Below are 14,909 nucleotides of genomic sequence, written 5' to 3'. Positions count from 1 at the left end.
TGTTTGTTCGAATAATTTTGTCATCGAGATTAGTGGCCATGAAAGCCTCTACTGTGCACTAACCTGGTTTTCCACGGCCACCCCACCGCAGCGGCAGAGGTTCCTCAAAGAAATCGGGAAGGAGCTGAGAAAGTGGAACCCAAGCATCGTGTTCACAAACATGAGCGCTATTTGTTTTCTGGCTGTGGCAAAGTTTAAAATAAAATAAAATAATATATATACATAAAATAAAATAAAATAAAATAAAATAAAATAAAATAAAATAAAATAAAATAAAATAAAATAAAATAAAATAAAATGAAATGAAATGAAATGAAATGAAATAAAATAAAATATGTTTGTGTTTGACTGCACATGCAAGCTGGGGAGGGTTGTGCTGTACTGTTCCCTCCTTCACATGTGCAACGGGGACAATGTGTTTAGGGAAATGCTGCCCTGCAGTTCCCTTCATGCAACTAAGAGGGTCTCACTGCAGAGCTGCAGCTCCAGACATGCACACAAATGGCTGTAAATATGGGATTGTATGTGTTCCCTTTTTTTTTTTCACACGTGAGACTGCAGTGAACGACAGCATCACAAGCTCACGTCATTTCTACAGCAATGACAAGAAGTAGGGACTTAAAATACCCAGTGATGTCATTGTGTGTCTATGAACCACTCAGGAACTTTGCATTCCCCTTCGGAAAGGCAGGAACTGTGGCACAGTCTAAGCTTGCAGAATTAGCCAGGGGCAGAGATGGGAAGAGGACCTGTGTAGACAATAATTCTATATTTACAAATCTAATTGGTTTAGAAATAAATTAGTTCATGGCAATGCTTGGAAATATAGATTTTTTTTTCCATCCTGCAGAAAACTTTGTAACTACAGTATTACACACAACACAACAGGAAAAAGAAAAGGTAAAAATACAAAAACAAGAATAGGAGAAATGCATCCAGAATCGCTTTATCTATGATCAAAGAGGCAAAAACCCCATGCTCAAACCATGGGTTGTTGAGATGAGGTAGCGCTTCCCATGCACATAGGCCACCTTGTCCTCACGACCCATGTCCAGCAAAGGCAAGGAGGTTGTGAAGGTGCCTCAGATCTTTCTATCCCGCTCCAGCACGAGGCTTCCTGACCCGGGTTCACCCCACCTGACAAGCACCCAACTAGGAAACCCAGTGCCCTGAACTCCACATCGGAGAGAAGAAAATGGGAGAGTGACACCAGCCAAGAAGAGATGCTGGGAGGGGGGAACCGTCCTCTAGATTTGCAGTGATTCACATGCTGCTACCATGTGAACCCAGGGCTAAAATCTCTCCGGCGGCTTTTACAGGACTCCTGAAAGCCTCTTTATAGAAGCAGAGCTGGCTAAACTGGACCTTAGGTCAAGAAAAATCAAGCTCTGGGTGGGATTTCTCAAAGTGTTTGGCTGCAACCTCACCCTGCTCCCCTTTGAAGTCAGCAGAATAGTCACCACCGACTTCAAGAGCAGAAATATCAGACCATGACTGAGGTACCTGTAATGATACTAGGCTTTCTTTTAGCTCCCTCCCCAAAGATGTCCTGCTCCTTCTATCATTAAAGTGCAGTCCTAGCAATAATACAATAAGCCCAATGTGCAAGCCCTGAAGACACCAGAAAATTATAGCAATTTACCTGTGTGGATCTCAAGCGCTATCTACAACAGTTCTGCTGGCCACGCTCACATCGGGCTTTCAAGGGCTGGTTATCTTCCGAAGTGGCACGGGGAAGAAAATGCAACTCACTGAGCACTGCTGCCCTGCAGGCTGCAGGACTCGTCGTGCTACAAGCAATAAAAGATGAGAATAAAAATGCAGGTTTAATTGCTTTAAAAAAACAGCAATGAAGAAAATGCAGAAAAGCTGTTCAATGCAGAGTAACATCTAATTGCCAGAGTATGCAGGATTATCTGGTGATTGTGAAGACCAGTTGTTTCCAGTCCACGTTGTCAAATGAATGTCAGGAAAGGTGCAGCCTGTTTATACCCGATTTTAGGGTATAATCTTTTGGGGATGTATCTACTGAAAGTGTTAGCGGCCCAAAGGAGAGTTAGCAGCTGATTCTGTTGGCCTTGGTCTAGGTTCACGTTATATGGAGAATGTGATGTCCTGTGAGCGTGATCACAAGAGTCAGTGTGTGCTGAGAGCCAGAGCCGCTGGAACCAGCAAAGCCAAATGAAGGCAACGACGCTCCCATTTAAAAGATTTTTGTCCTAATTTAGATTTAAATTCCAAGGAGACAGAGTTGTCGCTAAAAGGGTTTTATGATATTTGCAGAAACGGAAATATTTCCATTTCGTGAAAATTAGCTAGTGTTTATAGCTGCATTTTGGATACCAAACCCTCCGAGGAGCTCTGAGGATCCCAGGTTGTCTGGAGGAGCCAGTGTCCATGGCCTGATGAGCGTTGCACTCCCTAGGATCTGCCCATCGTCTCCTGGAGAGGCCCCCAGCCTCGAGGAGAGCATCCAAACTTGTACAAATTCAGCGGTTTGGTGAAGTCGCCGCTCCCCTGGAGCTGAGTTCGTAACAAAGCACAAAACCAGGCAGATCCTCAGCAGTTTTGTTTCCCCTTGCAGCCCTCATTCACTGCAATGATCATGAACCTTCTGAAAGGATCAGCTCGCTGCGACTATGGGATGATGCCTTCATACCTGGGTCAGCACAAATTCAGGCTTGCAGTACAAACCAGGACCAACTCTGAGCTTGCAGGAAAGAAAGAAGAGATCTGTATAAATAAATTGCTGGGGAGCCTGAAAAACCCTGACCCTGTGATTTCTCCTTCCTGGCTTGCCAGGCTGTTTCACAGAGCTTAGCTTTTCCTAACTCAAGTCTCATTCTACATTAAGAGATTGCAGAAATCGGGCTGGAAGGGACTTGGGGAAGTCACTTCTCCATGTATTTCACTGCCAACTGGGTGCTTATCTGCCTTTGTACCCCCTTTGCCTCTTGCTGTGCTGTTCCAGGCAGAATAAACCTTGCAGTAATGACCCATCATCCAAGTGGCAATTGCTTCCTTGCCAGGTTAGGCTAGCGGAGAAAGAGAAAGCAAATGATGATTAGTCACATAGCTGCACTCAAAGAGAAAACCCCCGAGCTGAAGCCATCTGCTGAGGCATAAAATAGTAATTCTGGCGCTGGCCTCGTCCGAGTACACTGCCATCAGCTCTCCCCAAAACATAACATTAACACAGGCGAATGTGGAGCTCTAGCAGGTGGCCCATAACCTGGTAATCAGCGCCCTGGCATTATGGATTTTTGCCCCCAAACTGAGCCCTGTTGCCTGACGACGTTGACTTCTGCTCCCCGAGCATCTGCGCGGAGTGTGCAGGAACAGCAGCTCATTTTAGTGAGCGACCATGGCTCTAGATAGGCCCTGGTTCCCCTCGCCTCTCGTTACCTGCTCAGATGGGTTACTGCAAGAGTCAGAAATGGCCCCTGTTTGTTAGGGGAGATCACAGGGAATGCTGGAAAATAATCTTAATGAGAGGGAATCTGAGATATGCTTCCAGCAGTAATGATCCATGTGGAGAGCCCCAAAATAGTCCCTGGGAGCCCTGTAACCACTGCTGCACGCAGTGCAAAGCTGCCCCGTTCGCATGGGTGTCATTGCTAAGCTCCGTGTCTTGCAGACGCCCTGTCTTCGCTTTAAGGAGCTGGAGGTCTGTGTGGGTTTGGAGGCAACATCACTGCTTGAGGCAAGTTGAAGGCAGCTGCACCCTGGACAGGAGCTGGCACTGAGGCTCCCTCCGAAACGCCCTTCGAGCAGCTTTAAATGCGAGAAGCTTTGTGAACAAAATGGAACACAGTTACCTTTGCAAATAGAGCATTTGAGAAGTCCTCTTCTGTTCAGATGTTGCATTTCCAGCCGGTCAGCGACACCGAGCCACCAAAGGGCCATGGAGCTCCCACATGGAAAGCCCGAAGGGCAGGCGAGGGGCTGCCTGATGCACAGAGGTGTCCTGGACTTTCATGGCCCCAGCCACACGTTCATTCCCTCTTCTTTAACCACGAACTGCTCAACAGTCACGTCAAGCAACACAGGAAAGGAAACTTGCCAGTCTGCCATGCATTGAGTAAATCCAGAGGAGGACTGCTCATTTGGCCTAATAAATGTGATCAACAATTTACATCTTCTTTAACAGTGGTCAAAAATAAGACATATATACACTCCCTTCATTGACTAGAGGGGACACACCAAAACTCTAGAGATCATGTATTCCATCCTTCCTGCTCCAGCATGGACACCCAGAGCACGGGGCACCCGGTCGCATCCAGGTGGGTTTTGAAGACCTCCAGAGAAGGAGACTCCACAGCCTCCCTGGGCAGCCTGTGCCAGGGCTCTGTCACCCTCACAGTGAGGAAGTTCTTCCTCACATGGAGATGGAACTGCCTGGGTTTCAACTTGAACCCATTGCCTCTTGTCCTGTCCCTGGCCACCACTGAGAAGAGCTTGGCCCCTTCTTCCCTACATTAACCCTTCAGGTATTTACAGACATTGATCAGATCCCCTCTCAACCTTCTCCAGGCTAAACAGGCCCAACTCTCTAAGTCTTTCCTCATACGAGAGATGTTCCAGTCCCTTAATCAGCCTTGTTGCCCTCCAGTGGACCCTGTCTAGAAGCTCCACATCCCTCTTGTACTGGGGAGCCCAGAACTGCACACAGAATCTGGGTGAACAAATGAGCCATAAACACACCAAAATGGCAGCAAAAAAATGCCTTATCCAAGGCTATGCGGTGGCAAAGCTGAGGACGTTACCGCCGGCAAGATGAGTCCTCTGTGCTCATGGCCACCATGGTGCCACCTCACCCACCACGACCGGCTCTCGAGCCGCGGGGCTCGGAGCTTATCTTCAGGCCCTTTTACAATATAAAGTGTCTTTGTTTAGTCAACAGAACCGCTAATACATGTGATTTTGTTGTTAATAGAGCTGTAAGAATTTTAAGCACCTCTTGGGGAATGTGTCATTTGTCGTTGGCTTTTTAAGGCATCACAGGGTGCTGCGTGTGTCTTTGTAAACAAGCACTGAATAAAACATTCTGCGCGCAGCCCCACTTTGCACAAGTGTCATGCAGGTTTATAAGAGCTCAGCACAAATAAATCAGCCACAAGCGGCTGCCTGGCAGTTGACTTCACTCCTTATAAATAGCTGATTTGGACAACTTCTTCCTTCCCCGTGTCGGAGGAAATTCAAACGTTGGGCCTGTCACTAGCGGGTGCGCACGGGTCAGAAATGTCTCTTTTGCAAGCAGGGTTTGCAGCGGAGATGGCAGAGCCGTGTGCCGCTCGCTCCAGGTTGCTCTCCCTTTGCTCCCAGGGGAAATCCGTGGGGAACAGGAGCTGGTCACCGCAGCCTGCTCAGTGTCACCACTGCAGAGCACAGGCCTGGCCCCACGGCTGCTTTTTGCCCTCAGGGGAGAATCGGGTGCAAAGTCACCTGTGGAAAACATAAACCCAGCAGAAAAGCTTTCTAGCTTGAGGCTCGGTTGGGCCTGGCTGCCCTGCACTGGGGCTGTTGCACATTTATACCCCCGGTCCTCCCAGGGAGGGGTATAAATGTGCAGGGGACCCCCCAGGGACCCAGCATCCAGCCCCAGTGCTGTGATCCTGCCGGGTGCCGAGAATTATGTCACTTGTCTGCGCATTTTGGCCAGCATCGGCCCTGCACCGCGATGACCAGCGAGCGAGGAAGGCGGCTGGAGCGAGTGCCCCACTTCCCCGCATTGCCAAACCGCGGTACATTCCTCCGGGCGGGTTTCCATAGAGTGGATCCGCTACCGTTTTGCTGCCGTTACAGGGCTCAGCGGAGCCGCGCGCGCCGGGAGCGCGGAGGCGGCCGGGGCCCGCTTGCCGCCTCGCCGGTGGGTTGCAGGGCAGCCCGCAGAAACAGCATCCCGCAAACCGCAGCCCCACGGAGCAGCAAAACACACCAGGGAGCCCCGGGGCGACTTGTGAAGACGTACTGCTTTGCAGAGCCTACCTTTAAATGAGTTATTTTTCCACCACCCCCTGCTTCCTTCGCTAAAATATGGTATTCTCGCTCTAATTGCTTCAATCCTATTACTTGTTCCCTTCAGCAGTGATTGTGGAGCCCCTTGCTGGGGGGAAATCCTCTGATCGCAGGTCCCTGCTACTTAGACAAGTAGCCTTTCAGAAGTAAATGCCATTCTTAGCATAGGGAAGTACTTTAGGTCTAAAGGGGTTAAGAAGGCCTCCCTGCACTCAGAAACATGCAGGGGTCCCACCGTGCCAGTTCCAGCCTTTTAAACTCTTTCCAGCTTTTTTTTCTTGCTACAAATCTGCCTGACTGCCACCAGGACATAGGAAGCGTGTGCCTGTCAAAGAAATCAAGTTTACTTTTTCTGACTTGTTAACAGAGGCAGGGTATAAATAGAGCTAACTCTGCTCAGACTATTAGCATTTCTCTTAAAATAAGGGGGTAACTCGCTTGGACCTTGAATCCAATGAGCTCCAGGCCACGCCGCTCCACCAACAGAGGCAGGAACGGAGCTCGCTGAAATTTTTACAGAAGGCGGGTGCTGCTTTGGGGGCTCCTCGGAGATTGAAGCAAAATAAAGAGCCACCCCGCGGGCCCTTTGCCCCGCAGAAGGGCTGAGATGCTGGCGGTGCTGCTCACGCGCTGGCTGTGCCTCTGGCTGGGGAAGAGCGGCCTCCTCCTGCTCCTGGAGGCGCCTCTCCGGGGCAGGGCTTTGCCGCCCGTGCGCTACTCGCACGCTGGGATATGCCCCAACGACATGAACCCCAACCTGTGGGTGGACGCGCAGAGCACCTGCAAGCGGGAGTGCGACGCCGACCCGGTGAGTGCTGCGGGTCCCCGGGCACGCGGGGCTCAACGGCCGCCCCGGTTCCGCTCCGCACGCGGAGGCATCGGAGGGGCCCCATGCGGACACCGCGGGTGTTCCTAACCGCCCTGCGACATCTCCAAGTCCCAAGAAAGGGTGGACGCAGCGCGCGTTGTGTGGAGGTGCGAGGCAGCCGTTGCTTACGCTGATGTAGGGGCAGCAGGCACTCGCTTTGAGCGTTTCCCTTGCTTTCTTGCCAAAAGAAGCATCCAGATTTGATACTCCAGAACCCAGCGTGTGTTGGGACCGATCCATAGCATTGTAGTGGTGTCCAAATGGTGATAATAATGGACCAAGTCCATTATTATCAGCAGTCATCCTCAGTGCTTTCTATTCCAGGGAGGGATTTTGTCTGAAACCATTTGATTTAGCATGTAAATCACCAGCCTTCCCTGTGCTAGAAGCATAAAGCGTGCTTGTAGTGGAAAACAAAAACAGGGGCACGGTTCAAATGACCAGGCAGATGCTCTCTGCAATATTTCCAGCTCAAAATTGGCTTTGCTTACCACCCTGAAAAGCATTTCTCAACCTGTCAGCACTGCCCACTCAAGCTGGCATCTGAAAATACCGGCTCTTCCCGTCCCTTACATCATGCCCAGTGGCACAGGTTCTGCAGCCGAAACCGGGCTAAACCGTGCTGAAAAAAAGAAACACCCATTGGGTTCATGCTGCATAGCCAGGTAGTCTCCATGCTGCTAAAAGTGGTGGCAAAGGGAGCGAGAGGATGGCCATCAAGTGAAGAGAGATTTGCTAAGGCAGGTTAGATATGCTACAAATCAAGGTGCTCTTTTTACTCTTGGCACTTGTGATTCAGACTCCTTCATTTCAGCCACCAGGTGCAGCAAGGAATGCTAAAAAACCTTGCAAAAAAACTAACAACAGCAGAGGGTATTGTTTAAATGGATTTCCTATCAAAAATTGAAAGCCAGGAGCCACTGGATCGAAATCCTGGCTTTTGTCTCGTGGCAGCGCAAGGTCCTGGGGACTCAACTTGCCTGCGCTCTGCAAATGACCCCTGTGTCACCAGCTTCGCTAAAACCAGGCTCATTAACCTCAGCTGAAAATATTATTCATTTTGATTTGCAAATTTGCTTCTGAAACCTAGAAGTGTGCAGCTAGAAAGGGGTTAGAAATGAGTTATGCTGTTAGGTCATCCTTTTTTTTTCCCTATAAGGAAGGACTGAGAAGCAGCTATTCAGCTTGGTAGCTTATAACAACATTTATTTCTCACTTACGGAGAAAGCCAGTGGATTTTAGGGGGGCTGTGGAGATTCAGCACAGGCTAGATGTTTGTCCTGTTGTGTATGTAACAGCAGTGTCCATGTTCAAGAAACCCACGAACAACACAGCAGCTGTGATACCAACGGACATGCATCAAATACCTTCTTTATGTAGAAACCCCCAAATTCCCCTAAAACTAACCACAATTTACAGCTGACTCTAAGGAAAATGGGGTGTAATAAATCACTGGCCTAGAGAGGCTGCATTTGGAAATAAGACTAAAATAGGACAGAAGCCACAACGAGCTGTTTGGGGTTTGTTTTTCTAAACACCATAGAAAACAAATTATTTCGGGAGCAAGAATTTCCTTCCTTCTAAGATTTTCTATTTCTCCTACAATGTGAGCAATTCCAAGTGCTTGGCACGTTCGCCTCCAAGACGGCGCTGGTAGTCTCGGAGAATTCAAATAATACTTTACATACCTTTGTGGAAAATAAGCAGGATTACTGCCTACAGCCATATGATAAGACTTTCCGCCCGCTCTTGTTTCTCAGGGCTTGTCCTCAGGCATTTCGGAGGCTGCTGGAAAGGGGGGTCGTGAGCTCGGTAGTCAAGCTGTCCATGTGACTCTATGAAAGACTTAGTGATTTTAGGGTTTAAGGAAAAGAAAGCGACACATTTCCCTTCTCTAGGGTCTTCTCTTAAAGCACTTGAGGAACCTCAGCGTGCTCAGCCACCTGGCACCTCACGTGGCCAGGCATTTGTCCTCGTTACTGGTGGGGAAACTCAGCTTTGGACCCCGGTGTGTGTGAAATATCTGGGTCCTCTGAGAGCCTGAAGAGTTTCCATGCGCTCTGCTCGCTGGTTCTGTGTCCCCATTAATGACCGGGTCGCTCTGTTTCCCCTCAGGAGTGCGAAACCTTTGAGAAGTGCTGCCCCAATGTCTGCGGCACCAAGAGCTGCGTGGCGGCGCGGTACATGGACGTCAAGGGCAAGAAAGGGCCGGTGGGGATGCCCAAAGAGGCCACGTGCGACCGCTTCATGTGCATCCAGCAAGGCTCCGAGTGCGACATCTGGGACGGACAACCTGTGTGCAAGTGCAAGGACAGGTGTGAGAAGGAGCCAAGCTTCACCTGCGCCTCTGATGGGCTCACCTACTACAACAAGTGCTACATGGATGCAGAAGCTTGCATCAAAGGCATTACACTGAACGTTGTCACCTGCCGATACCATCTCACCTGGCCAAACACCAGTCCTATCCCACCAGAAACGACAGCTCGCCCTACTACTGCCTATTCGGAGACAACCATCGTTGACATCTTGCCACCGGTGCTGGTGAACAATCCCACCCATCAGTCAGTCTACGTGGGAGAGACCGTGAGCTTCCTCTGTGACGTAACAGGGAGGCCCAAGCCAGAAATCACTTGGGAAAAGCAGGTCGATGGGAAAGAAAAAGTCGTGATGAAGCCAAATCATGTCAGAGGGAACGTTGTGGTTACCAACATTGCCCAGCTGGTCATCTACAACACCCAGCTCCAAGACGCAGGCATCTACACCTGCACTGCAAGGAACAGCGGTGGCCTCCTCAGGGCTGACTTCCCCTTGTCAGTCATCAAAGGAGAACCCACATCCAAAGAAGCTTCCCAAAACAAAACACATTTTCCAACAGATGAGTGCCTGAAGCAACCAGACAGTGAAGACTGCGGAGAAGAGCAGACCAGGTGGTATTACGACGCCAAGAAAAACAACTGCTTTACTTTCATCTACGGAAACTGTAACAGCAACCGCAACCACTTTGAAACCTATGAGAACTGTATGTTGACATGCATGAACGGCCCCATCAACGTGTGCAACCTGCCAGCTCTCCAAGGTCACTGCAAGGCCTATGAGCCCAGATGGGCTTATAACAGCTTGACAAGGCAATGCCAGTCCTTCATTTATGGTGGGTGCGGAGGCAACGAGAACAACTTTGAAAGCAGGGAGGCCTGTGAAGAGATGTGCCCGTTCCCGAAGAACACGCACTGCAAAGCCTGCAAGCCACGGCAGAAGCTGGTGACGAGCTTCTGCAAAAGTGACTTTGTTATCCTGGGCCGTATAACAGAGCTGACCGAAGACCAAGACTCGGGGCATGCCCTGGTGACAGTGGAGGAGATTCTCAAAGATGAAAAAATGGGATTAAAATTCCTGGGGAAGGAACCACTAGAAATCACGCTTTTAAACATGGACTGGAGCTGCCCGTGTCCCAACATGACCACAGTGGATGGCCAGCTCATCATCATGGGAGATGTCCACAACGGCATGGCTGTCCTACAGCCAGACAGCTTTGTGGGGACCTCCAGCATCCGGCGCGTGCGGAAACTCCGCGAAGTCATCCACAAGAAAACGTGTGAGCTTTTGAAAGAGTTCCTAGGATTACATTAACCTCCTTCACATGTGTCAGTCTTCCAGACCCGTGCCTTAGGTAGGGCTAACAACCGCTAGGCTAGTGCACGAACTAAACAAGCTATTTGAAGATACACTGTAGGAATTAGGCAGCATCCTTATTTTAATGCATTAATCATGCTTAGCAACAATGTAGTATGGTGTTTGGCAAGCGCGTAAAACAGCAGCAAAAGGCTATTAATCTTGCATTGAAATCAATTTTTCCATATAGGAGTGCCATTTAGCTAGATGACTCACTATGCAGTAATGCATAGTGCATAGTACAGATGCAGTAATTATACAATTTTTATGTAGCTTCCATCATAAATGACGGAATTCATAGCATTTGTGTAGCTAATTGGTACACAGCTAAGTAACATATAATGTCAACTTAATTTGTCTCATTTACAGTATGGAAATGTTATGGTATGTCACACTCTTGTCTCCTCATAGCAGCACTAATATACTTGAAGAGAAAAGCCTGTAAATTATTGTCTATATTTACAACTGTACACATTTAACCAATCTACGCGTTATAAATTTGCTCGTTTGAATTGGTTTTTCTTCCTAGCCATTTTCTTTGGATTGTACTTTGGTTTTCAATGGCAACTGCTGCCCACCTTGCAACTCGGGACAACAGGTCCATGTCAAAGCCCAGGGCAGCCTCATCCATGAACGAACCTTTCTGTCATAAGAATCATGTCAGTGAATATCCTCATTCCACTGCACTTTCCTATTTTTGTTTTAATCAATATATTGCTTGTCTAACCCTAGGAAGTTCTAGGCCATATGCTGTAAGCTGTCTTTTTTTTTTGAAAAAATGCTGTATTGCTTAATTTCATCAGCATCCCTCACTCTAGAGCTAAGAGAGCAAAACAAGAGGACTCAGGACAAAATTTAAGTGCCCTGCACAGCCTATGGACTATGTCACACACGCACACACACAAACCAGCCCGTTCTGAACCACTGGGTTCAGAAACTCAAACGCCCGTGCACGGACACACGCAGCATCCACTCTTCAGAGACGTTTACCAGAGCACATGTGCACACGCTGGACCATCGTTTTAACATCTGTGTGCCCCAAAATGTCACGTTTGCCTATGCACGATCCTTAAATAAAGAAAAGGCTTATCCTGGAATAAAAAATCCTGGTTTTGCAAAGGACTGTCCTTGCCGCGGGACGGGGCGAGCGTGGTGATCCTTACCCTGCCGCGCTCCTTGGCTCGGGAGCCTGGAGCTCCCTGCCGGGCACAAGAGGCCGATTCAAGGCTGGATCTGTGCGGAGGGACGTTTCAGCCCACGGTGCTGCGGGAGCTGCTCCGTGGTGCCATCTAACGGGCTTGGTGGCGGGAGCCGGGCGCTCCGTGGGCAGCGGGTGCTGTGGCAGCAGAACCTTGGTGGTGACCCCACCAAGGCGAAGGGACCTGCTGGGCCTCAGCACTACATGAGAGCCTCTAAACCCCAAACCTGTGGACCTCGGCAAAGGCTGCAGGGAGTAAATATGAGAGACAGCAAGAGAGCTGGGTCTTCTGGGGTCTTGTGTTGTGTTGGTGAACACACCAGATATGTCCCGGCCACGGGGTGGGAATAAATCCTTCCCCGTATCCCTCCATACTTGGAGGGTGGGTGCAAGGGAGAGGACCCTCCCCAGGCTGCTGGCCAGCAAAAATCCTGTTTGATTTTTTTTTGTTGTTGTTTTACCCTTCCTAAGCGGAAATAATTCCAAATGAAGATTCATAACATTTGGGTGTATTCTTGTGACAACTACGCTCTGGAGCTGAGAGCTGCCAACCCTGCTGCCCTCTGGGACATTTTGACCCACAACTGGACTATTCCTGGTCGTGGTGAGTGCTACTTTGTTTATGGCTCATGTTATTTTTCTAGCAGTCAGTAAGAAGTGGCATATTCTGTACTTTCTAATGCAGAGACATCAGAGGATGAAGGTTTAATAAACACTTTCCTTTTTTTTTTTTCCCTAAACAAAAGTTTTTGGAACACATTTTGCAAGTGTGGGAGTGTCAGAGTGGCTCTAGAGACTCGTACCCAGTTGTTCCAGAAGATCTGAGATGCAAACACAGCTAAGAGCAAATATCACTCAATTCCTTGCTTTTCCATTCAGCACATTGCAGTGCTTAAGCTTTGGATCTATAAAAACTACACACTTCAGGTTTGCTACCAGTGAAGGCTGCAGGACCAAAGGGTGTCCTCAGTGTTAGGTGAACACGTAAGCAGTTTGCTGCAGGGTATGTCACACAGCATAGCCATGGCCAGGGTGCATAAGACCCAACACTTCTGTGTTGTTCTCCAGCCCCTTTGGGCAGTCAGAGCCCTTCAATCCAACCAGGTGGATGGTGTGTAAGGATCACACCAACCAGGAGGACATGGTACATGGCTGAATTCACCACAGGGACTAGGAGCACTTCAAAAAAACGCCCTAGGAGCACTTCAAAAAAACGCCTTCCTTAGCCAAACCTTGTGATCCTTAGCATGCAAAGGTTGCTTCCATAGGGAAGTGCTGGGATGGGGTAAGTCTACCAAGGCGGTGCAGCCCTGGCTGTCACTGAGCAGGCCAGCCCAGCTCCCTGAGGACACAGGTGATGTAGGGATGCCTGGGACTCACTCACGACCAGAAAAGCAGCCCCATGGCAAGACGAAGGAGCTCAGTCCTTAGCCGGCCACCAGGGACATCAACCACCCGTGTAGGTCACACAGAGAAGCCAAATATGGAACAAGACTGGTCCCTGCTTGAGCTTAGCACTGTGGGTGGCAAGCAACCCTGCTAGTAGCCATTGGGCTTGCAGGACTAAGTGCCACCCAGGCCCTCCGTCCTCTAGCCCTGGTCACCAGGACAGGAGACATCCTGGTCCTAGGGGAAGTGCTGTACTTGGCACGGGACTGAACCCAAACCAGAGCCTCCCCACCTCCTTCCCACCTTGGAGGAGTTAATGTTTTACTCAAGGGCAACATTTTAGTTCACCCACTTACTAAAACCTTAAGAAGCCTAAAATTCAGGTCTGACCGGTCAGCCGACCTGCAGAAAGACTATGCACAGGGCTGAGCACTAAAGGACGTAGTTAAAATCTCTGCTAGGTTAATGCATGCCTGTGTGCAGCTCCCAACTGGGGAAAAAACCCCTGTGTATTGCTCAGAGAGTGAATTTTGTGTCCTGCTCCCCGGGGTGCCCGTGTCTCAACAGAGCAGCTATAAGGCTGTCAGAAAACTGGAAAGAAATGCCAGCATTTGAAATTTTATATTAAAAATATGAAAGGACGGAGAGAAAGTGAGAAGGTTCCTTGGTTTCTTCCCTTCTCTTGAGACTCTGTTCGGAGGCGCCAGCTGGGAGGGCTGCCCCCAGGGGAGCCAAGCGGCTTCTGTGGGATGTGACAGGCAGGGAAAAGCCAGAGAAGGATGGCCAAAGGCAAAGGCAAGTGAGTCAAAGCTCACTGCTGTGTGCGACCAGAGGAGCAGCGTTTTCTGCAGATGCTCAAAGGACAGAGCAAGGAGGAAGGTCTGTTTTAGCTGTGCTGAGCTGACTCCAGTAACCAGACACTGCCCAGAGGTCCCAGAGAAGCAGGAGAGGGGTTGAGCGGGGCCAGGGCAAGGCAGATCTGGAAGGAAGGGGAAGATTCGCAAGTTCAAGGACAACCACTGAGCTCACCTTTGCAGCCGAAAAGACCCAGAGGGGCTTTGAGGCAGGAGGAGATGGGGAAAGTGGAATTGGAGTTCTGCAAGACCTTGCCAGGAGCTCTGGATGCAGAGGGAGATCTGATGGTCACCATGTGGGGAGCTGGGAGAAGAACTGGACAGTTAAGAGTAGCCGGCACCGAAGATATTTGCCCACCTCCCAGTGTGGAGCGAGGATGAAAAGTGCAACACGTTCAGCCACACACCCTGCAGTCGGAGCTCAATGGAAGGCGTCCAACATATGTGTCTGAAATGAGTCACAGCTTGTGGTGCAAACCATCTGTGCGGTGGAGCTCTATTAGCAGAGCGACAAAACACCAACCAACGCCGGCGGCAGCTCCTCCACCGGGACCTGGCCGACCATGTCCAGGCTGCAGGGCCCCGCACACAGCGCAGCTTCCAGCACCAGGGCTCTGAGATAACATTGCTAGAGAGACAGCTGGATCGGTACTCAGAGACAGGACACTGCATCACCTCAACGCCCGGAGTGGCTAAGGTCAATGGAAAGGGGAAACGGAGCGTGTTCTCGCTGCAAGGGTTTGTGATGAGGTCAGGCTAGAGCCTGTGTGGGAAGCCAGCTACAGAACCAGAAGAAAAGAGAAATGATGATGCTACTGGAATATGATACAGGCAGCAATGGTGTTTAAGAGCTTAGCAGTAAAAGTTAGGGGCCTTGGTAAGAACTGTGGCCCTGCTGTGGGTCTCGGCTCCT

The 14,909-nt window shown here is 49.7% G+C and overlaps 1 protein-coding gene across 1 annotated transcript; it reads left to right on the top strand.

Annotated features, from left to right (window-relative positions):
- Positions 1 to 6,625: 6,625 nt before the first annotated feature.
- WFIKKN2 (WAP, follistatin/kazal, immunoglobulin, kunitz and netrin domain containing 2) lies at positions 6,626 to 10,513 on the top strand. The gene is made up of 2 exons (XM_026046806.1): positions 6,626 to 6,826; positions 9,002 to 10,513. Exons 1-2 carry the CDS (start codon positions 6,626 to 6,628, stop codon positions 10,511 to 10,513), a joined length of 1,713 nt encoding a protein of 570 aa, XP_025902591.1.
- Positions 10,514 to 14,909: the final 4,396 nt, after the last annotated feature.

This window comes from Nothoprocta perdicaria, unplaced genomic scaffold (assembly GCF_003342845.1).
Source record: "Nothoprocta perdicaria isolate Ctin4 unplaced genomic scaffold, notPer1 scaffold_46, whole genome shotgun sequence".
Lineage (NCBI taxonomy): Eukaryota > Metazoa > Chordata > Aves > Tinamiformes > Tinamidae > Nothoprocta > Nothoprocta perdicaria.
The sequence above is the reverse complement of the archived record's forward strand: the minus strand, read 5'-3'. Positions and strand labels throughout refer to the sequence as shown.